Source organism: Cydia splendana, chromosome 22 (genome assembly GCF_910591565.1).
Source record: "Cydia splendana chromosome 22, ilCydSple1.2, whole genome shotgun sequence".
NCBI lineage: Eukaryota > Metazoa > Arthropoda > Insecta > Lepidoptera > Tortricidae > Cydia > Cydia splendana.
Window position 1 is genome coordinate 890,681 of NC_085981.1, and position 27,145 is coordinate 917,825.

At 38.3% G+C, this 27,145-nt stretch overlaps 1 protein-coding gene and 1 long non-coding RNA gene across 7 annotated transcripts in view; one reads left to right on the plus strand and one right to left on the minus strand.

Moving 5' to 3' along the window:
- Positions 1–27,145, minus strand: part of LOC134801559 (filamin-A) — a 112,108-nt gene that overhangs the window by 62,803 nt on the left and 22,160 nt on the right. The window contains exons 1-3 of one of the 6 annotated variants that reach the window (XM_063774154.1): positions 10,553–10,673; positions 8,906–9,018; positions 8,352–8,402 (exon numbers count right to left, since the gene is read on the minus strand). In XM_063774154.1, coding sequence (XP_063630224.1) covers positions 8,352–8,402; positions 8,906–9,018; positions 10,553–10,563 — 175 coding nt within the window. In that variant the 5' untranslated portion in view covers positions 10,564–10,673. Of the gene's footprint in view, positions 1–8,351; positions 8,418–8,905; positions 9,019–10,552; positions 10,674–27,145 lie in introns of those variants that run through there. The other 5 variants (XM_063774153.1, XM_063774157.1, XM_063774156.1 and 2 more) reach the window with 5 other exon arrangements.
- Positions 23,150–25,203, plus strand: LOC134801408 (uncharacterized). The gene is made up of 3 exons (XR_010145666.1): positions 23,150–23,646; positions 24,493–24,709; positions 25,089–25,203. It is a non-coding gene; the product is annotated as an uncharacterized LOC134801408 (long non-coding RNA).

Below are 27,145 nucleotides of genomic sequence, written 5' to 3' on the forward strand. Positions count from 1 at the left end.
CGGAAGCTGCTCCGATAGTGTGGACATTACCGCTGGCGTTGCACTAGGTTCTGTGCTGTCATTGCTGCATATCAATGATAATCATTGCTATGCAGACGACAGTAGTAGGGATGCGTATTACACAGGCCGTACCATTATCCCTCATTCTGTGGTGCTGGAAAGTCATGAAAAGTATTGTATTTGTACCTGATATCGAGAGCACTCTATCTGTACTGAGTTTCGGCATGGGATCGGAACAATTTAGTGAGATTCAATACCACGAAGACACAAGAACCGCCCGTATGTATATAGTCAGATGGGTAACAAATAATGTTAGGTACGTACGTGAAAACGCGAGCGTAGCGAGCGCGAAATTTTTTCGAGAAAATAGTAGGTACATTTTTAGGGTTTCGTACTTTAAAAGGAAAAAAACGGAACCCATATAAGATCACTTTGTTGTCCGTCCGGCCGTCTGTCTGTCTCAATATAAAGGGTCTTGACATGACAGAGGGCGGCAAAATCGACAAGGCTTGTTATTTAAATTTTACAAATAAATAGGGGAGCGACAAAATTCTGGTCGACCCTATCTGAACAGCTAATAAAATATTTTTTTGACCCAAATTTGCCGCCCCCTAAAATCTGCCGCCATAGGCTTCAGCCTACTCAGCCTAGTGGTAAATCCGGCACTGCGCCGTACTAATACTTTTGAACGAAAATGTTGCTTAATTTAGGTACTTGTTGGTAGATATTTTTAGCAATTGGTGGGGTTTGAAGCGTTCGTTTGTTTATTAATTTAAATGTCAATTAAAATATAATAAAAAATATAGCTAAGTTTGATTATAAAAGGCGCCCAGAAAAAGCCGCAAGGGGGCGGCTTCGCCGCCCCCCTGCGGCCTGCCGCCCCGGGCCATGGCCCCCTTGGCCCTATGGTAAATACGCCCCTGGCTGACAGGATAAAACAAACGATGTGATGAATTTCAGAACACATCTTAATAACCGTAACATCGCCAAACATCCTCAAATTAGGCGACACCAGCCAAATAGCCAGATCTATCAAGTTCGCGACCAACATTTATATTTAAAAGCAAGCACCTGCTGGCATTAAATATATGCGTCATACTCCAGCAAAGAACTTTAGAACTAAAACGATATAACCGCCTTCAAATTTAATAAAATATCAGCCTTTTAGCGATATAAAGCTTTTATATATCGGCTCAGAGCAAAAATGACTTATATTTTTAAGCATCATAGACCGTTATGACGTTTTTGTATGAATGGTTTAAGAAATGAGGTTATTTTTTGGAGACTGCCCTTCATTTTTATGATTTTAGGGCGGAATTTATGGGTGGTTTATTTCGTGATTTTATCTTACAGGTGTTTAGTCTTTGATATATTTTTAAGTGGGATTTAGTCATTTAGTCATTTATTCAATATTGCATTGTCATGTACATAATAAGGTGGATATCTAAGGATATCTTTGGACACGGAATATGAACATATTTAGTAACATATATGATGTCGCACGCAGCTACATCGGAGAGCCAATCGAAACACCCTCACTTTAATAAACCAAGTGTAAAAAACTACGATAGGCTTCTAAAAATATTCTAGCCTACTAGAGTTTTTAGGGTCCCATCATAACGTCTCCTACCAACTCCAAGTCCCTCCCTACCTGGCATAGACATAAAGTGCATCCACATTCCACACTCTGCAGTGCGTTGCAGTATTGCTCCACAAAAGTAAACCGCGGTAGAGTATGGATGCACCTTTAGTAAAGAGACATTCTTTATCGTGCACCATAACTTCGAATAATATGGATAAAAAAGTTTTTTAATACTAGGTAAGTAACATCAGCTTACATTACGTAAAGATGGCCGATCCATTGCTTTTTGTCTCTATTTTATTTATCTCTATTTTACAGATTGTGCTGTGAATATTTAATTTTTAGATAATATTAGCTCAGAATTTAATTACCTACTAACAAATATTTCAATCAGTCAGCATTTGCGCGTGAATGGTGATGAATGAAAGGAACCTTAGTTTATTTTTCGCCACATCAGCTGGTAAAGGCTCTCTTGATTATTCAAAGACTGATAAGAAAGTTGCATTTTATTCACATGTGAGGCAATAAGTAATCAAAATTCAAGCAAATTTTGAGTTGTAGTCTTTTCTTGTACAGTTAATATTGTCCTTGTGTTGGTGTGGTGAACAATTTTGTGTTTCACACGGTGGCAAAATTTGTTTAGCCCTCGTGCCTTGAAACCCTGGCAACGCTCAAGATTCCATTTTTCGAATTTTGGAATTCGAATTCATTTTCGAATTTTGGAATCTTTCGCTTGCCCGTATCAATCAATCAATAAAGTATCAAGGTTAGACAACAACTTTGCTCCCTTGTAAAACAAATAACTATTATTCGTAAATAAATACCTAATTTCAGTTTGAAGCAAACTAAAGTTTTTCATTACCCCATCATACTCTAAAAATAATAAAATAATTGAAATTTTAATTTTCATCATCCATGCATCTTTCAACATCTCGTCCGAGTATCGATTTCGTATGTCACAACTCCATCTAGCGGCGTGTAGCTAAAGCTTTAGCAAGCTAGCCGCAACTCAAACCTCTAACGTGTGCAACAGCGCGTGCTAGTTTGAACGCTGGCTGGGAGATGGCGCTATTTCGAAAACAAAAAAGCTCACACCACAAAAATATAAAATCACAAATATGATTTATGACGTAGCCTTTGGAAATATTGTTGATATCATAATTTTGACGTTTAATTAGTTTAAAGAAGAACTAGGCCGAATAATTATAGTTTTTTTTTTCTAAAAGCTACTTTAAAACAAAACAAACGCATACAGTACATATATTGTTTAAGTGATGTGCGTACAATCTGACGAGCACAATAAAATCAGACATTAAACAGGGTAAAACAGACAGACAATACTAAAATGTCAAGAAAGTCTCGTTATCTTGACTACGAGTAACGGGTATAATAATCAACGGCTGCTATTTAACTGATCACCAGATTTAGTAACATTTAATACCAAAAAAATATATTTTACCACCCTAAAATAATGAATGATCACCAAAATTATAACACCATTTTAATATGAAATGATTACCAATTTTATTACATTTTACTATCCTTTTAAAGGAAATGACACCAAACTAATCATATTAACCCAAAAATTGTAAATGATTACCAAATTTCAAACCCCATTTTAATGTGAAATGATAACCAAATTTTTACATCTTGCTATCCTAATAAAGAAAATGACACAAAAATAATCATTGTAAACCCAAAAATAGTAAATGACCACCAAAATTAGAACTCCATTTTAATGTAAAATTATAACCAAATTTTTAAATCTTGCTATCCTATTAAAGCAAATTACTCCAAAATAATCATTGTAAACCCAAAAATAGTTTATGACCACCAAAATTGTAACCACATTTTTATTAAAAATGTGCAAATGTTTAACACGTTCAATGCGAAGTTGCATTTTGTGAACTCGCTCTCAGTGCGTTACAACCCATGAGAGTCCTCTCTTGAACTTTTTCGCTGTGCGGTACAAGTCAATTACAGCCTGTATGAAGGGGTTTATATTTTACCTAAAATATCTTTACTAAATATATACTTATTAAATGTAATTATGACAATGTTTAGTCTAATAACTAATCTACCTTATATTGCCTTCGCCGAAGTTGATGACCGTTGGTTGAGCTTTTATACACGAATTAATTAACAGGTCAAAATTGACTTGTAACGCACAGCCAGGGCGGGCAGGGGTAAAAGTGTCGATGATTTAGTAGTGATGGGAAAGATAAACAAATAAATATATCGATTTCATTTATTCATATTTTTTACTCTAGGTAATATATTTTTAAGGCAATTCTTACTGAATGTGTCTGCATGTCTGCATAATATCAAATTGTTTTCTTCTTTGAATGGAACTTTTGTCAATAACTGCACTAACAACTCAGGAAAGTGAAGCAAATTCCCTTTTTAACTAAGAGGCTACATATACAATCCAGGCGTTTACAATACAAGTCCCAAATAAAATGCTCATCATTAATTTTTTGTGCCCTTTAATTTAATTTAATCCTCTTTTTAAGGTTGAATAATATGCAGCCATTTTGCCACTATAATCATAATCAACAAACATGTGTATTGATAACAGGGTAACAACACTAATGCGCACTGCCCTTACCTACAGTGCTATACAAGGCCGTACACAACAAGTCATATAGGCCCTGTTCCGCACTGAATAGCAAAAGTTTTAATCTAGTGCGCACAGGTCTTACGTGACCTGTTAATTAATTTATATCCTGTCGGGTAGAATGTTAAACGACAGACATAAATATATACTTGACTATATAAAACAATTAAAATATCACAACATTATCGCCTTCGCCCCCCTGGTGCGAAGGCGATAATGTTACGTATTTCGGTCGCCGCACCAGGCGAAAGTCCAGTACAGGGTCAAAATGACCTGTTACGCAGTGAACGTGTTAATATAATAGTATTAAATTAATTAATCCACTTCGTCACCTTTTTCTAGTAGCATTTTATTTCTGTAACAGTCGCAGGTCTAACCTAACTTAACCCACTTTTCTAGTAGCATTTCGTTTCTGTAAGGGTCGCAGTTCAAACCTAATCTAACCCACTTTTCTAGTAGCATTTCTTTTCTGCAAGGGTCGCAGTTCAAACCTAACCTAACCCACTTTTCTAGCAGCATTTCGTTTCTGTATGGGTCGCAGTTCAAACCTAACCTAACCCACTTTTCTAGTAGCATTTCTTTCTGTAAGGGTCGCAGTTCAAACCTAACCTAACCCACTTTTCTAGTAGCATTTCTTTTCTGTAAGGGTCGCAGTTCAAACCTAACCTAACCTACTTTTCTAGTAGCATTTATCCGTCGCCCCCCTGGTGCGAAGGCGATAATGTTACGTATTTCGGTCGCCGCACCAGGCGAAAGTCCAGTACAGGGTCAAAATGACCTGTTACGCAGTGAACGTGTTAATATAATAGTATTAAATTAATTAATCCACTTCGTCACCTTTTTCTAGTAGCATTTTATTTCTGTAACAGTCGCAGGTCTAACCTAACTTAACCCACTTTTCTAGTAGCATTTCGTTTCTGTAAGGGTCGCAGTTCAAACCTAATCTAACCCACTTTTCTAGTAGCATTTCTTTTCTGCAAGGGTCGCAGTTCAAACCTAACCTAACCCACTTTTCTAGCAGCATTTCGTTTCTGTATGGGTCGCAGTTTAAACCTAACCTAACCCACTTTTCTAGTAGCATTTCTTTCTGTAAGGGTCGCAGTTCAAACCTAACCTAACCCACTTTTCTAGTAGCATTTCTTTTCTGTAAGGGTCGCAGTTCAAACCTAACCTAACTCACTTTTCTAGTAGCATTTATTTTCTGTATGGGTCGAGTTCAAATCTAACCTAACCCACTTTTCTAGTAGCATTTCTTTTCTGTAAGGGTCGCAGTTCAAACCTAACCTAACCCACTTTTCCAGTAGCATTTCTTTTCTGTAAGGGTCGCAGTTCAAACCTAACCTAACCCATTTTTCTAGTAGCATTTGGTTTCTGTAAGGGTCGCAATTCAAACCTAACCTAACCCACTTTTCTGATAGCATTTCTTTTCTGTAAGGGTCGCAGTTCAAACCTTTTTTTTTTTTTACATGGGGAATGCGTCTACGCATACCGCCGGGCCTGGGAGAAACCCGGACGATTATGTGGGACTCAGGGCTGTAAAGAGGCCCCACTACCCACTAAACCCCATGGTGTCCTCTCGCCGCTATGGATGCGGGGTTACGGGGAAGCTCGCGCAATGCGTCCGCGACCCCGCAGCGGCTATCCTGACTAGGATCCATACCCCTATTTTTTAGTGATCTTCCCTGTGGAAGCGCTTCCGGAACACAAGGTTGCGCATACCATCTCGGGAGCCAGCGTCATGGGCGGGGACGCCCCCATGTCCGCCGCCCGCTGGCTCTCATCAGGGCGGCAGGTTCCGCTCATGAGCGGCACGTCTGCGGCCTATGCGGCGGCGGCGCATTGGGTCAGCCTCGGCCCGGACTTCCCGTCCGCGCTCGGCCGCCTCCTTGTCTCCCATGACGTGCTCGCAGAACGTGAGCACAGTCTCCCATGCACTTTCGCTGCCCAGCATGGCCTGAACTACGGCTGGCAGCGAAAGGTCTTGCCCTACCTGGGCGACCAACTCCTCCCGTTCCTCGCCAAAAACTGGGCACTCAGCCAGTGTGTGTTGGGCCGAGTCTACGTCGGCTCCGCATTGGTGACACTCCGGTGTCGGTTCCCTCTGGGCAACCTTGTGCAGGTAGCTGCCGAAGCAGCCATGCCCCGACAGTACCTGCGTTAGTCTGAAAGTAAGGACACCGGAGCGTCTTTCAACCCAGTCCCGAAGGACAGGGCGCACCGCCTCTACAGTGCGGGTGCCAGCCCTCGGCCGTTCGAGCCGCTGCACCCATATCTCCGTCGCGTCTTTTAGCAGCTCGGTGCGCCGCTTCGCCACCTCCTGAGGTGCTTTCGGGTGACCCCGAGCTCGCGCCTCTCCGCGCCACTGGTACAGCGCCGCGAGCGCCCTCGCGTCCAGGTCCCAGGGCAGAGAACCGGCCAGCACGCACGCGGCTGCCGCGCTCACTGTCCGGTATCCTCTGATTACCCTCAGCGCCATTACCCTCTGCGGTCGTCGCAGTTGGGCAATGTTGTGGCTGCTGAGGGAATCCGCCCATACTGGGGCACCGTAAAGTGCCATTGAGCGCAACACACCCGTGTATAAGCGGCGGCATGAGGCCTTAGGCCCTCCCAGGTTGGGCAGTATACGCCCAAAGGCCGCCGCTGCGCGCAGTAATTTGGGTGCTAAACGCTCAAAGTGAGCCTTAAAGTTCCACTTGCTGTCAAGCAAGACGCCGAGGTAGAGTAACGTCGGCATGACAGCAATTGGAACGCCTCCCACAATAATTTCTGCGCCGCCTGGAGGCGCTCTTCGCGGGCCGAAGAAACAAATGGCCTCGCACTTCGTTAGCGCCACTTCTAGCCCCAGACGCCGGATTCGGGCCACACAGTGGGCGACTCCCGCCGTCGCAAGCATAGCTGCGTCGCGGTATCTGGGTCCTCTGGCCGTCACAAGCGTGTCGTCTTTTCTGCAAGGGTCGCAGTTCAAACCTAACCTAACCCACTTTTCTAGTAGCATTTTGTTTCTGTATGAGTCGCAGTTCAAACCTAACCTAACCTACTTTTCTAGTAGCATTTATTTTCTGTATGGGTCGTAGTTCAAACCTAACCTAACCCACTTTTCCAGTAGCATTACTTTTCTGTAAGGGTCGCAGTTCAAACCTAACCTAACCCATTTTTCTAGTAGCATTTGGTTTCTGTAAGGGTCGCAATTCAAACCTAACCTAGCCCACTTTTCTGATAGCAGTTTGGTTCTGTAAGGGTCACAGTTCAGACCTAACCTAACCCACTTTTCTAGTAGCATTTCGTTTCTGTATGGGTCGCAGTTCAAACCTAACCTAACCCACTTTTCTATTAACATTTCGTTTCTGTATGGGTCGCAGTTGAAACCTAACCTAACCCACTTTTCTAGTAGCATTTCGGTTCTGTGAGGATCGCAGTTCTAACCTAACCCACTTTTATATTAGCATTTCGTTTCTGTAAAGGTCGCAGTTCAAACCTAACCTAACCTACTTTTATAGTATCATTTCGTTTCTGTAAGGGTCGCAGTGCTAACCTAACCCACTTAACTGATAGCAGTTTAACTTACTTTTCTAGTAGCATAACGAAATGCTACTAGAAAAGTAGGTTAGGTTAGGTAGGTATGCGGTGCAGGGTACGGGGGGTTGAGCGGGAGGGGCTAGTAATTTTGGCATCAGTTTACTTTATTTGGTAATATGTATACATTTTTTGGTAATCATAGTGGTTTATTTAGGTGAAAATATCGCATTAATTTGGTCTTCAAGATTTGGTGATCATTAATGATTTTTGGTGGTCATTCAATATATTTGGTATTTGAATACAATTTAAAGGGCAGTCGTAATTAAAACGGTGGTACTTTTGTATTTTTAGGCCTTATTTTTTTGATGTTCAGTAATTTTTTTTGGTAAGCATGTTTTTTTTTATTTAGGGTACCAAAGTATTTTTTGGTGGTCATTATATTTGTAGCCATAATCAACCTTAAAAAACAATTTATTAAAGAAATAGGTAACTTATCAATATCATTGTAGTTCCATAGCTGAGTCACACAAGAGACGGACAATTGACAAATAGACATTCATAGGTACAAACTTTGTTTTTCACGGGGTACGTGGACAAATGTACAAGACATGGACATATTGGGTCACACGGACATACCCATTATGAACCTCCTGAGGTCTGGCCGGCGAAAACTTGGTTGAAAAAAGTCTGTAACATGTGTAACTTGTGAAAAGAGGTGTAAACTACCTACCCTTTTTTTTAATTTTCATAGTATTTCTACTCAGAATCACGATCTTTTTCGAATCTAATAAAAAAAGGGTTCTAAGATGTTTTATTCCATTCCGTCTGTTACCATTTTTCATAGACTTTGTTTAACAGTATCGGAAAAGAAAGAAATAAATTTATGTATGGAAATTTTACTGGGACGTAAAATGTCCCAGGTCTATTCAGTCAGTTCATGGTGGGAGATTTTCGGTCATTATCTACGAGTAGGTAAGTAATAAAAACCGTACTAATAAGCGCTTGGCATATATATATTGTATTAATTTCTACCTATGTGTTGATAATGGGAGCTGATACTGCCCTACTGCCGAATAAGTTCCTAGTTCAAATTTGGTTTGTAAACCTACTTGTACTGTTAATTCTATTAAGATTGCAGATGGCAACTATTGGAGCCATGTCAATCAACGTTCACATTTCCGTCACCATACCTTCAAGAAGCTGGCTGGTGGGCAGTCGAAGGGAGACCTTCAGAGATGAGGCGTAGGTGGAGTCGATGTACCAACGCGGGTCGCTCTGCTCACCCAGCCTATCGTCGCTGCCTCTGCAATGGAAAATAACACATTTAGGTATATAACATTTATATAGGTATACACTTAATACACTATACAAATATACCTACGACCGACCGGCGACCCTTCTGTGAACCATATTACAATTTTCAAAATAAAGAACAGTAAAAAATACTGCCTTATATAGGTAAGCTTCAAAGATGTAGGTATGTTAGTCGGTGAGAAATGTTTGGTTTGATGCGTTACATTTTACATCATTGGATTCATAATGAATATATTAAACATTAAATAAGACCTAGTTTTCCCTCTGAGCTGGAGGGACAGGTGGCAGTCGCTTTTATAAAAACTAGTGCCTACGCCAATTGGGATTAGCTGCCACGCAGATCCCAGGTTTCCTTGAGCTGTGGCAGAAAAGCCAAGATAATGCGAGGCAGATGATGATGTGATGAGTAGCCTTCTCAAAGACTCCAGAATAATTATTCGAGTACGTATCTAGATACGGGTGTGTTGATCTATAAATTTATTTTTGATGGTGATTTTTCAAAAACTGTTACTTCTTAGGAATGTTCGATATAAATTTCAAGTGTAAAATGGTTAAGAACGAATATGCAATCGGATGTTTATTTTTTTCAAGGGAACATTCGCTAAAATATTGCATACTGTATTAATATTTCTGTTTAAAGAATCTCAAGAATGAAGGAAATGTAACACAAAGCATAGAAAGTTCATAAAAACGTCGTTAAACGTAAACCTTGGGAAGGTGTTGATTGGAGCGACGGGCACGATAATAATAACATAAAAATGCGCGCGTCTGGGAATCGAACCTTGACCTTGTCTAACACACCAAGCATGCGTGTTTAACAGTACACGTTTTTTAGGGCTTTGTACCTGAAGGGTCCCATTATATATAATATAAGCCTTCATCGCCCGTCCATCTATTTGTCCGTCTGATCTTTCAAACCCTGTATGTTGGTAGCGGTCTTATATGAGCGGTAAAAAACGTTTTGATACTTTTTTCTGTTAAAATTCTTTTGGTACTTTTTATAGATCCTTATATATGTAGGTACGGATTTTTATATGACCGATAACGGGGGTAACGTTCGGTATAAGTACTGATTTATTTTGAAATAGGTATTTATTTATTTTGTTCCCAATCATTTTAATTTACTTAGTCATTTGGACCAGTCAAAGCCAATATACTTTATTGCACCACAAAATAAAACAAATCTAAGAACAGTTAAATAATATAAATAAATAACCAAAATTTAAAAAAAAATTTAAACAAATATAATAAGATTGTACTTACACAGAAATTAGACTAAAATACATATAAATCGATGAAAAATAGAACGAAAATAGTTTAAATTGTCAAAACAATCAGTTAAATATTGTTTATAGTGAGCAAGCATGCCAACTGAACTGCAAATCATTCACAAAACATGGCAAAAACAATGAAATCTCCCGCAGAAACGTCGCAAAAGAGGTTATGACAAACCAAAACAATAGCGTAAAAGCTTGCATTTGCAATACTCAAACTAAAACACAAACGGACTAGGCAATATTTACCGTGGATCCATAACGATCGTCAATTTATCTATTCATGAAATAATTCGCGAACGATATTCAAAATAAAAACTACATGTTTCGACCGTACATATGTCAAACTGGACTATTTTGGGATAGCCAAGTTCACGTTGGTTAGGCGGGAACATAAATATAATCTAAAGTTCTAAACACAGCGGATATTATGTCTGAAGAAATTTTTCAGCCGAAGTCTGTACGAACCCTTAAGTGCTTTCCACTCTCTCACAAAGATGGCGCTTGTGGGCTAAGTAGTTTGACTATTCAACAATAGATAGCGCGACGCTGCGAAAAGCTCTGCAGATAAAGCTCTTGCGAGCTTTTTATCAAATATAGGTTTAGTTTCTGCTATTCGCCGATAGATGGTGGATAACAACAAATGTAATAATAGTAAACATAAGAAAAGTAGTTAGCAACAATACAGCTATCGCTTGTAAATATTTAAAATAAGTAAATGTTGTATTCGTTATTACCTTGAAACAAATATTAAGTAAGTAGGTACAAAACAACTTGAATCATATCATATTTAAAAACTTTCGCGTTTTGAACACATATTAACTCACATTTATAAACGGGTCTAACGCGAATTTTATTCAATTACCTTGATTTACCGACGTTTAGACACAGGTTTCACTGGTGGTCAGCCGCGACCACGACCAGTGAAACCTGTGTCGAAACGTCGCTAATAGTGGAGTGTGCTCAAGCCATAAAAAGGTCAAATACGGCGTTCACTGAATAGCGTTCACGTTGGTAGAATCAATCTTTGTGTTCCTAAAATGTATTTAAGAAGTGGAGCCACCCAGATTTTTGATGCAGGTGGGGGTCGGGGGGGTTTTAAGGCTCGGTGACGTCTGAGGTTAATATTTTTTTAAGTATAGGTTCTATGTCATGTTTAGTATCATTTTCAACTAAATCAAAGATGTAGACATAGATTTCATCTAAATCGGTTCAGCCGTTATTGATTTCCCATACAATCTTACACCTTCCTTTTTACTTTTGAGAGATTTTTTTTAATAAAAAGTATCCTATGTTCTTCCCCGGGACTCAAAATATCTCTATACCAAATTTTATCTAAATCGGTTCAGCGGTTATTGGATCCCCATACAAATTTCCACCTCCCTTTTCACACCCTTAAGGGATGATTTTTGAGATTAAAAGTATGCTATGTTATTCCCTGGGACTGAAACTATCTCTGTACCAAATTTTAACTAAATTGGTTTAGCGGTTTAGGCGTGAAGAGGAATTAAAAAAAAAGTATTTTTTTCATATTTTATTTGTTTTTACTTCAGAATGGTGCCCCGATTTATACGAAAACGATACTAAACTTGGCCTAGTAGCTTAAATTAAATATATATCAAGATCAAGTTGAGAGCCCCTCCCCTAAAAATTTACATCAAAAATCTCGGTGGCTCCACTTCTTAAATCCATCCTTGGGTCCTAAGAACCAATCCTGTCAAAGGAAATCTCTTGTTCACGCAACGCCGTATCCCACCCCTCCAGCACCTTCCGCTATAAATCAAGGTAATTGAATAAAATTCGCGTTAGACCCGTCTATATATGTGAGTTGAATCATATCATTTTAAAATATATTAAAATATTAAGATCGGGTCACTCACGTATTTTAAATCGAAAAACGCTCGACATGTTTCACTCCGTACCGAGTAATGTCGTCAGGAGCTTGCGTTCCGTTCCGTACTTAATATATTTAATATGTCTGCGATTCACGGAAGTTTTGTTGTTCATAAAATTTTTACTAGTTTTATTTTTACAACTTTCTTACATTATCTGGCATATCGCTCTTATTGCACAATATATTAAATATCACGCTTTTAAAGTGGCTGATTGTACTAAAACAAAAGAAGTGCCGCCAACATGTCAAGCAAGCCTTACGACAATATGTCACTTCATACAAAGCGTAACAAACAGTATAATGGCCGACTAATGTTCTACAATGAGAATTGACAATGCTAATTGATTATTTTAACCAACGTGCGGACAGCGGGTAATTATTCAGTTAGACACATAGATAATAATTAATATGCTACCTGTTACAGTAGTGTTATTAGATTTGTGAGAAGTTGTGTAACTATAAGCATCTTAGAGGTACAGTCACCTGCAAAAGTATGTTACTTTTCGAAGGCCGCAAAAATATGTGACACGCCCTTATGCTTATGGCTCTACAAATAAGATCGTGTCAGATATTTTTGCGGCCTTTGTTGTGTAACATATTATTGCAGGTGAATGTACTTATGTACGAAATATCATTTGATCACCAGTCGCTGGGACAACGCGAAGATGATGAATCATCTTAGAGGCTGTGTTATTTTAGGGTCAAACATTTTTATCGCGTAGATACGGTGTGTTGTATCTGAGTCCGCGTTTTTTGATGACTATGTAAATAAAGACTCTGTGAGAGAATAGATGTCTCGATAATTTATTATTCTTCTTTTTTATCGATTTCTCAACTGCGGATCGTGACCACTTGATTTTGCAGCTGGTGATTTGACTCCATCGATTCGATTTTGTTTTGCTAGGTGTTTTACCTGGTTAGACCCATACCATCTAGTTAGCAGAAGAACTATTGTTATACGAAAAAAAAGTCAACTCTCTTATTCACCTAGTTAGCTAGTAAGTAAATAAGTAAACACTTTATTGTACGATAATAAAGGAATAGGTATTAGTTAGAGGTGTGCGGATATAATTGTTTAATAAATACGTAACTGTAGTTATAATTTATTAATATAAATTACTAAACGACATAAACAGGAATATAAAACTAAAACGAACTACAATTAAAATAACTAAAACTAAAAATTAAAAATACCTATCAAAATTTGGTGCCCGCAGCACACGCAGGCAGCGTTCCCGCGCTGGATTGCGATTGAAATTCTCTGCGCGGGAAAGCTGCATAAAACTGTAGTTTATTTGATTGTACCAAAACAATAAAATCGCTTCTGCGTCCAGAATCCAGACAAGTCTATGAATTTATCTAGACTAGTCTGGTCGCTGCTGAAATGACAAATCGTATCAGGTATCACGATAAATCACAAAGCGTCATTTATCGTGATATCTGATACAATTTGCATGACACGACACAGAAAGAAAAATAAAAATTCAACAACAAATAGGTAATATATAAGGAGAGATAATGGATCCTAACATTCCTATAGTGCCTCACCACTCAAATACGATTTTGATGTATTTCGTTTTCGGGTGTATTATTAGGTGTTAGGGTATTGATTAGTGTCCGACCGAAGGTTCGGTTTCGGTTTCGGCCAGTTTCGGCCAAAAAATCATGTTTCGGCTGTAGTTTCGGTTTCGGCCAAAAATCGGCCGAACCTTTCGGCCGAGCCGAAACTTACTAAATGGTACTTCGTATTATGAAACTAAATTATGTGACAAAGACCAAAAGTTGGGGAATAAGTAGGACAACAATATTAATATGTACCTACATATACTGATAGGTACAGAAAATAATTGGTTTATTATAAAACACAATTCCACTAATGAGGGCGCCACTAGACGGTCGACGCAGTTTTAAGAGGCTGTTAATACCTATAACGCGCACACTGTCTAATTGTATCGGAGTAAATGAGATAGCACTGTCGCATGTTACTGGGCCTGGGCAAAGGAATAATAAGAAAACTCATCATCTTCCTCGCGTAATCCCGGAATTTTCGCCACGGCTCATGGGCGCCTGGGGTCAAATTGACAACTAATCCCAAGAATTGGCATAGGCACTAGTTTTTACGAAAGCGACTGCCATCAGACTGACCTTCGAACCCAGAGAGTAAACTAGGCCTTATCGAGACTAGTCCGGCTTCCTCACGACGTTTTTCTTCACCGAAAAGAAAATAGTAAATATCAATGATATTTCGTATATAAGTTCCGAAAAACTCATTGGTACGAGCCGGGGTTTGTACCTGCGACCTTCGGATTAAAAGTCGAAATATCTCGCTTTTTTATACAATGGACATTGGTTGGAGTCTGTGGTCAACTACTTATCCTGAAGCTTGAAGCACGGCTTTGACTTCGCATGAAAGTTCGCCTCACTGGGGCACTTCCGACGGTTAGGCCCAGGTGAAGATCGGTAGTCAACAAAAAATTCGCGCTCGCTGCGCTCGCGTTTTTGGTTGACCCTGTATCTACATGTTGGCTTGACTGGTGAATGAATAGAGTTAGACCATGAAAATTCTGTAATTATTTTGATAGCATACGCAGTGCAACTAGTGCAAATGTTTTGACGTTTAAAATAACACTTGCACTGCGTGTGTTATCAAAATCGTTGCAGAATTATCTTGGTCTAACTCTAGTAATTTTCTTAAAAAACTGCTTAAGTAACATCAATTTCAAGGACATTGGGTGTTGACAGCCCCATAATATGGGTGTAAAAGCGGTTTTATGTCATTTTTTCAACGATTTTAACAAGTCTACAAAAGGTTCGGTTTCGGTTTCGGTTTCGGCCGAAACTAGAGCCAAAGCCGAACATTCGGTTTCGGTTTCGGTTTCGGCAAAAAAACATGTTTCGGTCGGACACTAGTATTGATATCTTTTTTATTAATAACTTTCGAGAGCAGAAAAGACAAATATCACTAAAAACCAGTGTAGTCTGTGTACCTACAACCCGTATTAATTGACAAAATTAAATCCTTGTTTTAAATCGAAATAAAATTATATGTAACCAATAAAAATGTTCAAAACGATCATCTAATTGCCAATGTAACGAATGTAAGCAATTATGTAGAAAGCGAATAGTAAGAGGGCGTGTTAGGTTACGCTCATGTGACAATAGATCAAAGAAGGTGTTTCTTTCCAAAACCACTTATCTCCTTAGGCTGAATATTTAAAAATAAACTTTATCATTTAAAGGTTAAGGTCGAGATTACAAGAAGAGTTCTCTTCTAATGATGGTTAAGAGTGGCGCGGGCGCAGCGCCAGTTGTTATTTTCATTGTTTTAGCGAAACAAGATTTCAGGAAAACCAGTGTAACCGCACACGAGCTCCGTGCATTTTCGAGCTGAAAAAGGTACTTATAAATCCGGGGCATCTGTGCTCGAGGAATCAAACCAAGCTAAATTTCAAAAATGAAGGTCACTTCACTGCTGTTTTGTAGGTGCAGAGGCCTACCGCGAACACCAAAGTTCGCAAATTGCGGGCACCTTGCTATGTCACTTCAATTACGCCTTAATTGAAGGAAAAGAGAAAGATGCCCACCCCGCAACTTTCGAAATTCGGTGTTCACGGTAGGCCCTCTGATGTGCCGCCGGAAAGTTTCAAAAATCTCGAAATTTCTACGTGGATAAAATTCAGAAACTTTTAATTTATTATGGTATTGGAAATTTTCCAAATCCAAAATGAAAATTTCTTAACTTTCTGTGAAAATTTCTTTTTGTAAAATACCTTTTTGGAAACTTCTTAGAAAACTTTTCTCTGCAAATTGGACGTCTGTAATCCCAGTTCCCCGTAGTATCATTATCACGCTGATAGCGACCCCGCGGTGCTCCCCTATAATGCGGTTTTAGACGGTAGTCCTACCACTGGTTAGTCCGTCATGCCTCCTGGTTCTCCCGGACCAACTGGCATGCGTAAACGCAGTTCCACAACGTCAAAAAAAAGTACACTGAATCAAAATCTCGTTGAGCGACTTGAGCGATCGGAATAGCAGCAGAACAGCTGTCGGCGCGCGCGCAGACATTGTATCACATTGATTCACGAATCCGAATGTTTTCTTAGAACATTTTTATGGCCACCGGGAAATACAACGATATCTCGAATCAGTTCTTGATTCAGACGCGTAATATGGTTGGGTCACAAACGTTCGAGAAAACCGGCGACTTTTCTGTGGACATTACAAAAATTTACAATTTAGATAAAAAACTAATATTTTCACCATGGATGTAAGTGCGTTGCCGGCCTTTGAGATGGGAATACGCATACGAAAAGATTTCTTAAATACTTGAAGGTGGAAATAGAGGTCCGGAAATACCGCAGGCGATATGTGACACCCCTGCTTGACACGTTCGTAATCTACGGAAACTTAACATCAAGCATACAGAGCGAATAATAGACATTGAAGTCATACTGATCTAACTGACCCATTTGGATAGCCAGTTGTGTGATGAGTATGCGCATATGATAGCAATAAAATGAAATGACACTACATTACAGAATGGATGACATTTCAGCGAGTTCAACGAACTTTAATAGCTTGCAATAGGTAGTGTTAGTAACAATATTAGAGTGAATTGCAAAAAAAATTTACGTAATTAAGCGCAGTTAAGGAGCTGTGATTAGTCTTAACTTAATTGATTCATTTGTGTTACGAAAATTAACTATGTAAATTGTATTTGTTGTACTTAAGTTGTACACATATGTCTACAATAATACAGTAAAATTATACATTTTGCGTTTGCGTCAAATCCGGTAGTTCTGATTTTTTGCAGACTTGTTTATGATGTTGGCCCAATAATCCAAGTTTGTGACCTCGAGCGCCGAACGCAACTTTGTCAAAAATCGAATAAACCGCTAAGTTTTTTAGATTTGGGCGATTATAACCCTAAAGTACTAGTTTTTGATAGTAACTCCTTTGGGCGTTTTTAAACTAGACTAAATTTGCTACAATAAAACACTAGAATTGTGTCTGTACATCTAATATTTTGCGAGATAAAGCCTTTCAAAATGTATAATATTTCGAACTTGTATTCGTAGGCTAAGTAAGTGCAGTGAGTATACACTTTTGTCTCAGGCGATGCCGGTTGGCACAATTGTTTCTAAGGTCAATCAAAGCTGATTTGGCCCGGTAGCCACAAGATCGTACCGCCTACTGCAACCCCATAGTAAAATCCCATCCGTCGGTCCCAATAGTAATAGTATGACCGATATATTCACCTCGCAATAATAAAAATAGAGAATCATGGCGGGAACAGTGACAAATGGCGTACAACGACCTCAATGACCACGACTACTCTAACAAGAGTATAAGACTGAGAAGAAGAGATTCATTTTTCAATATATGGGTAAGGTTTTCAAAAAGACCTATGCCGTTATTCATAAACGTTTTCAGCTCTAACAAACCGGTGGTAATCGTTTGTCCCAAACCCTCATTTTGACATTTCTGTTTCTTAGAAAGAGACAAAATTTAACAGAGGTTTGTAAGAGGTTGCTAAGTTTTATGAGCAAATTCGCAGAGCATTAGCACTGAAATTATGACTTATGACGTAATAACAATAGAATAACATTTACAGTTACCTACATATGTAATTCTGACATGCAATAGCCTATAAACAAATTCCCAGTCAAACACTTAACCTGTCATAATGCCGCCATGATTTGTGGTCGCTTCAAATGGGCGCGCATGCGCTATAGTTACGACGAACGCGTAAATTACCTACCAATCCAACCATAGATTCTTCATTGGCACGGATTACGTTATTACTAATCGCCGTGTGATCCACTCATATCGAGATCCATATCACGAAACATTGATACGTTTTTAGGGTTCCGTACCTCAAAAGGTAAAAACGGAACCCTTATATTGGATCACTCGTGCGTCTGCCTGTCTGTCCGTCTGTCACAGCCTATTTTCTCGGAAACTACTGGACCCATTAAGTTGAAACTTGGTACACATATGTAAATTAGTGACCCAAAGATGGACATATTTTTTTTATAATTTTAAAATACATAGGTTCGAAGTTATTTAAGAAAATAGCCAACAAATGACCATTCCCCCCTCCCTTTATCTCCGAAACTACTGGGTCTAAAATTTTGAAAAAAATACTCTATATAGTTATTTACCTATAGATGACATGAAAACCTATTAGAAATATGCAGTCAAGCTTGAGTCGGACTTATGTACGGAACCCTAGAAACGCGAGTCCTACTCGCACTTGGCCGGTTTATTTTTATTATCCTACTTTGGTGTCCCGCTGCTGGGCAAAGGCCTCCCCTCGTTATCTCCACTCGACCCTGTCATCGGCATTTTCCCACCATTTAGGGTAAATGCGTCCAAGTCGTCCCGCCATCCCGGCCTGCATAATCTACGCTACGGTGTTCCGTGGGACGGGTACACAGCAAACTCGAATAAACGGTTTGAAATCTCGCGATAATATCCACACACCAGTATTCAGTATCACGATAATATTGATGGTCTAATCCACGGCGCTGCAATTTGGTTGCCCATTTTTTTCAATCTTTGGGGTTTTGACTTAATATGCACGTGTCCCTAGCAATAATGTCTGTATAGCTAGCATGGCAACATCAGTACGGTCAGCAGCAGAAGTTGCTAAGCGGGCGAGGTATCCAAAATTACCTTGCCACACTTTTATTCTCTAAATAATAAAGTCGCGTCAAGATCATTTTGAACACCTCACCCGCTTAGCAAAGTCTGCTGCTGACTGTACAGATTATACTGGAAAACCAGGAAAAACCTACCAAAAGAAAATATTTGTTGTAATATAAATCTCTAATACGATGTTTGTGTTCAAACTCGTGTTTGTTTTAATTCTCGGCCTATATTTGTACTTCTTTTGTTACTTATGCTTTTTTTTTGACATTTAGATTTTATTCTAGAAATTCTAGACTAGTATTTTTTTATACAATCTTTTTAATGTTTGACGATCCTTTTGTGAAATTTTTAGTGTTAAATTTGATATGTATAATAATCCAATTTTATTATGGAATAATATTAACATCAATAAATTGCTCTGATAATTAGATTAAGATTAATTACGATTCATAAGAGCTTGTTGCTAGGCCTACATGAATAAAGTATATTTTGATTGATTGATTGATTGATTAAGGCCATGGCTTACAACTAGCGTTTCCTTGTTAGATACTCGTATATATCTAAGTAGAAACAAAAAAGTAAAGATAAAAGATAAGAGATAAGGGATTCGTGACGATCACAAAACATGTAATGCAAGCAGTTACAGTGTATTCAATTACATGCTTACCTAAGGAAATTGGGCTCATTCCCTGAAATATTTTAACTTATGAGATAATGTCAGTTATTTTACATGCTACATTACTTTTCGTGAAAAAGCCCCAAAGAGTTATACATATTTATTTATTTATTTATTTAAACTTTATTGCACAAAGTATATACAAAAATGTACAAATGGCGGACTTAATGCCAAATGGCATTCTCTACCAGTCAACCATAGGGCCAAACAGACATCTACAATTGGTGCAGAGAGAGAAATATACCTATTCAGTGAATATAAAAAAAGCAAACTATACATATAAACTACATAAATAAATAAAATATATATAAACTACTACATATTTATACATATATAAGTAATATACATTCGTTTACGCATGATTAAACTGTTGCATGCCTCTCCTGGGGCCAGTTACAGCTTGTGGTTGTCGTGGCCTATCCTGTCACGTCCACGTCATAATATAAATGACCATCAAAACGGCAGTTTTTATACATCTTTGATATAAGATGCAATACGCCCCGCCCCGTTGCAAAGGCATTCCATGGGCCTGACGTAGATGAAAATCTGCAAGCATTTAAAACACCCGACGTATAAAGAAAGACAACGTTAATTTTAAAGGAAGACAGCAGCAAAATCCAAAGACACCCGCTTTAAAATAACCACAGCCTTATCCAAACTAAGTTTAATTCAGCGCTGAAAAATGGCGTCAGAGATGACGATTTATCGTCCGCTAATGTCGAAACTCGAGAATTCTCGTGTTTATATATATTCTCGTGTTTTAATAAGGATTACGTTAAATCCGGGCTTCCGTGTGTCGCGGCTGAAATAAGCTCCATAAATATAATGTGTTAAAAGCGTTTAGTTTAGTTGCAAGACGGGTGATTGAAGAACTGGGGTAATTGGGCTGACAAGGTAGATTTGAGGAGGTTTATTGACCAACAAAGCCGATTGAGTGTATTCTTGTGTGTATATTTTTTCTGTAATACAGTCAGCGTCACTAGTAGCGGATGAAATAACACGCTTTTTATCTGCTACCCTGGAATTCTTTTCCAATTAGAAATAAATCTGTACAGTTCGCTTTCAAAAGTATTTGTTACAGTCTAATTGTTCTACATAATACAGAAATATATTTTTGTTAAGCTGTTAGAAAATGGATACTGAAGTCTGAACCGTTGGAGATACTCGTACTCTTGAACGGGAACTGTCGAAATATATTTCTATTTCGAAAAGTATTCGAAGGGGGCAGATAGTTTCTGGCGGGTTGTTTCATACGCTACTATTTGTGCTGAGTAAAGTTTCTAATTTAAATAGTTAATTGGATATAATAAACTATATTTTTACCCACCGCTTAGGTGAGGAAAGAAACGAGGAAATCAGAACTCGCAATGCAGGGAATGTGAATGATGTGACACAATCCTCTCCTAGTTTCTTCCAGAAATAACAGAATGGGACGCTCGAAATAAAACGAAGAGTTGAACGATCTTTATTATCTCATTTTCCGGTTATTTTCTACTTTATTAAATGTGTTTTATAATCTTACAATGGGTATAGGTTGTGATTTAGTATGCATTGTGGTATTTAATGTGGTTAGTAGCCCGAGTAAAAGTTGGGTGGATTTATTTTTATAGTGCACTTTCGGTTCCTTGAATTTATAATGATGCAATCTAAAACTATTTTTTTTTATCTCTTAGCCAAGATGACATTAATTGTAGAAGACGTCATCGCCAATCGAATCTCGCCACGCGACTTTCCGCAGCATCTGTCATCCCTATAAGTACATTTTTAGCGTTCCGTACCCAAAGGGTAAAAACGGGACCCTATTACTAAGACTCCGCTGTCTGTTTTTCTGTCACCAGGCTGTAACTCATGACCCGTGATAGTTAAACAGTTGACATTTTCACAGATGATGTATTTATGTTGCCGCTATATTAACAAATACTAAAAACAAACTAAAATAAATATTTAAGTGCCTTACAACAAACGTGATTTGCCGGTTTTTGCGTAATGGTACGGAACCCTTCATGCGCGAGTCCGACTCGCACTTGGCCGGTTTTTTCTTTTTGGCGTTTGTCGATGCGTACGATTGTCATCTTGGCTAGACGCCCTGGGATTCGCTCGGCAACCCAATCAAAAGAATTGGCACTGGTATTACTTACACTTTTTACGAAAGCGCCTGTCATTTGACCTTCCAACCCAGAGGGGAAACTAGGCATTAAATAGGGTTGGATTAGTACGGTTTCCTCAAAATGTTTGCCTAACATAATATAGGTATCAAAATTCCTAAAATAAAAAATACTTAATTCCGAAGAGCGATTGGTAAACATGGGTCATACAGAATAAACGCACATAACATAACGCAAACGTGAACGCTCGTCACGCTATGCTATCGAATGAAATGTACACTAGGGGCTTGGTGCAATGTATAAAATACGTTATTAAATTGTAATGTTCTAATGTTTTATTTCTATATTTAGTATATGCAATTTATTTCAATATAAATCTCATTAATACTATAATAAATCTGAAACACTTAAAAATTGCATAACGACATTAACGACTGAAACAATAAAGCTTTTAAGTCCACCATTAACCTTGAAAATCTCAGATATACTGGCACAATAATATTCTTGGCTTATCCAGCAATTGCACATTTTGATTGCATTGACCAGTATTTATTCGACCTATGATTTTACATGGCCTTCAATGATCTTGAGACCAACTTATATTTGCCCTGAGGCGTATAGCAACAACAAAAGCTACTGAAATCAACAGAGTACTAAATTACTCGTACTAAGTTCGTACTTAGTGCGAGTAATTTAGTACATGTAAAATAAAGTAAACAATCTGGAATGTTATCCCTCAGATATAAGACACATAATGTGTAGATATATACAGATTAATGAGCAATGTTTTGATAAACTGCATATATTAACGTGTGGGTTACAACATTCATGTGGGTTATGGGAATTTCAAGAACAAGATTGTAAATGATTTAAAATAAGAATATATGCGACTGCGACTCAAACGCCTTTATTTATATTTTAAAAAGTTATAATAGTGGTTACTTGTATAATCAGTTTCCTAACTGAATATTATGGAAAATTTGATATTTTTTAATTAAATTTAACACAACACTATTCATATTCTATTATATATAACCTATACCTAATTAAGTCGATGTTTGAAGACAACTGAGGACTTTGGGTTCAACAGCCGCTGGGGATCCCAGTTTCTCGCAACGAATATTTTGTTTTAAAAATACCAGGAGCTCGATTCGGATTAAACAATTGTTATGGTTTTGAGCTGGTTTTGATACGACCTTGACAATCGTCTTGGTGATTGGCGCACGTTACGCACGACTTTCGCTTCATTTCGCAATTCGCGCCATCAGCAGGCGTGGCTCACTCCGCGATTTCGTCGCTTTGCTACAGGTAGCTAAAAGTACATCCGTTCCACACCAATTTTGTTGGTTAGCCATAAGCCGCGCGTGGCGCTGTCGCCACCTACCGGCCATATCTGTCCTGCGGGCTTAGCAAGGTTGTACGACAAGGTAGTTATCACGCAATAGATGTGGATAAAACGGCCGTTATCGTCGGTTTTATCATCCATACTATGGTTGCAGACGATATATGGAGTTATCCACATTTGACAGCGGTAGATGATAGAAGACAATTTGCATAACATGGTCGTTGGATAAGATGTGGATAATTTGACAGATTGTCCCATTTTGACAGTTCAACTTAGTTAATTTTAACTACGTGCTTCTTAGATGACGATAAGCCTTGTCGTGAAAGCAAAAGTAGTGAATAATCATATTTTAAGGTATAAATTACAGGTAAATATCAGTTTTTCTATGATTATATTGAGAGTTATTAGTTACAATGTTCCGCTGTATATAATATTGTCAATATTTTCTTCGCAGGGAAGTCAAATTTTATTATTCCTACTCGCGGCTGCTGTTGAAGAAAAATATCGTAAACAGCTTTAAGAAACACTTGCAGCCCATTTGATATGACGGACGAAGAGTTTCGGCATATTTACAGAGTGCGTAAGGAGTGTGCAGTGCATTTACTTATGTGCCGAATTTAACGCCGAGCTTCAAAACGGTGATGGGTTACCTACCAAAACATCTCAAAGGTAAAGCTATAAAATTGCAGTGTTTCTTATAAAGTTAATATGTATTCTATGCATAGACCCTATTATATTTGAAATCATTGATTCTATGTAAAACAGACGTCTTAATGACAATGCTACTAAACTCTTCAATACTAGGTACCGGCCTCATTATTATATGTAAAAGTTAGTATGTTAAGATATCTGTTGTACAATCTCTTACTTATGCTACTAACCTACTAACAGAGGTTACTTAAGCTACTATTTACTTCAACATTCATATCCTAACCTCCAGGGGGAAAATCTACTTGACAAAATTAGATTTACAGTACCGGTCAATAACATATCACCTTTGTGTGTTTTTGTATGAACTTGTAGTAGGTTAGTTTGTAGATTTCATATTTTACTAGTCATTTTATATAAATATGCATGTTTTTCCACAGATGAGACCTAGCTAGATTGATTTTTCGCCCCCGAAAACCCCCATATAGCAAATTTCATCGAAATCGTTGGAGCCGTTTCCGATATCCCCGAAATATATATACATATAAATAAATAAATATACAAGAATTGCTCGTTTAAAGGTATAAGATATTATGAATACTGAAATACTGTGAACTACAATAAGAGACTCAGCATATTACTAAAAAAGCTCTTTAAAAATAATGAAGTTGACCATACATTAAAACAAAAAACCTCTATGAAAAAATCATTACATAGACCAATTTTTCTCATCGCTGGACAAGGAATACTACTAAACTACCTAAAGCTGTGGAAGTCACTCACAAATATAAAAAAAAGTTATACCGTAAAAGCATGGAGGTGATATATTATTGGCCGGTACTGTAATTAGGTACTTATTTGTTTTAGGTTCTAACAGTATACACCACACCAGCAGCACACCTACACCAGCAGCAGCAGCAGCAGCTGCTGGTGTGTAACAGTTACACCTGCTAGCTGATGGCAATTAACTACCAACGTGGGACTAGTCAAGATCATGGCTTGTCCATTGGAGCACTACTGACTGGATTGGCCACACTACTGTAAGCCTGAACCTCGAGCAGTTTGTAGATGCTGTAAACAGAAGGTAAGTTCTTTTGAGCACTGAATTAAGTATTAGACATAAAAAAACTGTGACTTTCCACAAGGACTGTCTTAGTAACTTTTCCTTTTTTGAATAAGTATGAGTGCGGCTGTATTATGCATTGAGATATGTACCTACCCATTGTTTGATAGTTATGTATGATAAGTAGTTATCTCTGGGATATATAATCTGGGAATGCAATACTTATTAGGTTTAACTAAGGCACCTAGTTCTAATGTGCTGCCTTGTTTAATGGATATTATTCCTGGCGATTGTTTAGTATATTATATCTTGAGTGCACTAGACTGCACTCATGTGAAAATACTTACTCCATCGCTGCCACATGAACCTACTTTTACTTATTTCCTTCTTTTTCTTCCAGAAAACTTCTCGTGGATCAAGGGAAAAATTAGAGAAGACGCTCCTAAAAAACTTCCTAAGCATGCAAGCATGCACAAAACCGGCTCTTAATAAGCTTAATAAATACATATTTCGCCTATTACTATGTTTTACTATCACACAAATACCTACCTAATTTACCTATATTTCTATACAAGTAGAGACTAGTAAACATTCAAGCCGGATAATCTTCACACAGAACACCATTCCCGGGCATGCTTCAATGTAGGTGTCACTTATTCTTATTTTTCATTTTAGCCTTATGCGTACAAAATTTGTGATATTATAGCTTCTAAATGTAAAATCCGACTCATATGCAGTATAGTACAATGAAAGCATAGGTAATAAAAACATTTTAGGCACGTTCTTACTTAAGAGGAAAGGGAGATGGCCGCTTCCGCTTCTCCATACAAACGTAGTCCTCATTTTCCTCTCTGGATATTGACATTATGGAAAATATTTTTACATAATTTAATGTATATTAACCATATAGCTATGCCCCTACGTTCGAATTTTTGATTATTGTAAAAATTAGGAGCGGAAGACAGATTACATACAAATTTTTAAATGCTTCTAACTCTTATAATAATTAAAAATTAAAAAAAAAGAACAACCGTAGGGGCATGGCTGTAGTTGATGTTGATATGATATACAACAAATTGTATCAAAATATTTAATGTTATTATCCAGAGAGAAAAATGTGGACTACGTTTGTATGAAAAGACGCGTCTTAAGGACGCGTCTAGTGAGTCTGGCGGTGAAAAGGTCAAATAAGAATATTCCTAAATGCTCTATTATGCTAATAAGTCTACTTTAGTGACTATAACTGCGGTCAGACTCAATACGCCAATAACTAATGTTGAATATTAAAAACTATGTTAAATTCCATTTAGGTAGATACAAGAATGACAATTCTCGTCACTTGTGGTGTTGTCAAGTCTTTTTTGTTTACTAAACTCTATAGATAAGTTAACAATTTCGGCTCTGTGCTAGAGAGAATATTATAAATGGGTAAATAAAACAACTATTGCCAAAAAATTAAACAAAGTTTATTTACACATTAAATGTAGGTGTACAAACAAATCATTGGCTGCCGTACCCGGTGTGAAAGTGCCCATCATGCCAGCAGCTTTATCGCTGGATTACTATGAAGTATGAACAGCTTTTGTACCAGGAACGTCATATGGCGCCCGGGGCAGGCACCAAATTTGCGCCTCCCCCCCCTCTCCGAAACGAAATGGGACCAGCCCCTAAGTCGCGAAAAAAAATTTGGCTGTTTCATACATTTTGGCTGGTCCAATTTCTATGGGAGGGTAAACTATTTTTTTCGCGATTTCGAGGTTGGTCCCGTAGCAAAAGTTACTCAGTATAATCCCAAAACCTCCCTGGCAACGGGAATGTAGTTATTTTTTAGCCATCCTGTATAGTGTATAGGAAGCCTCAGTAGTCCACATATCGATGAATGTCGTCGATAGACAACATGTCACAGATATGCAGCAGCAGCTATTGAAGCAGGTTCCGTCAACTACGGCTCATATGCGCCTGCCGGACAAAGGTCTAGCGATCCACTTGCATAATAGGTAGTCTATTGGACAGTCCATAAGATGGTAACTTCGACAGGAGACCCCTAACGTAAGACGCGCTAACACTGGACACAACTCTGAAGCACTTGGCCCGCTCGCCTTATAAAACGAAAGCATAGCAACTCCCGCCGAATATCCCTCTGCTTGATAGAAGTTTCTGGCATAGAGTATTCACACTACGGGATGGTGGGCGGTAGGGCGCTACCGTCGTCTTTCAAGGTCGAGTTCGATGCAAAAAGAGTTCCTAAAAGATCGTCTTTCTCTTTTGCGCTGTGGGCCAGATTACCATCCGCATTTCACACTTCACAGTGGTGGTAAATACGACTGACAAAAGTTTCCCTGCTGCCTCAGTTTCGCCACTGAGCGGGGGCCCTTACCATTCTGTCTGATTCGACGGCCTAACTTACGTTGTAAAACGCTTAATGATAATACTAATGAACTGAAAAGGTTGTTTGTT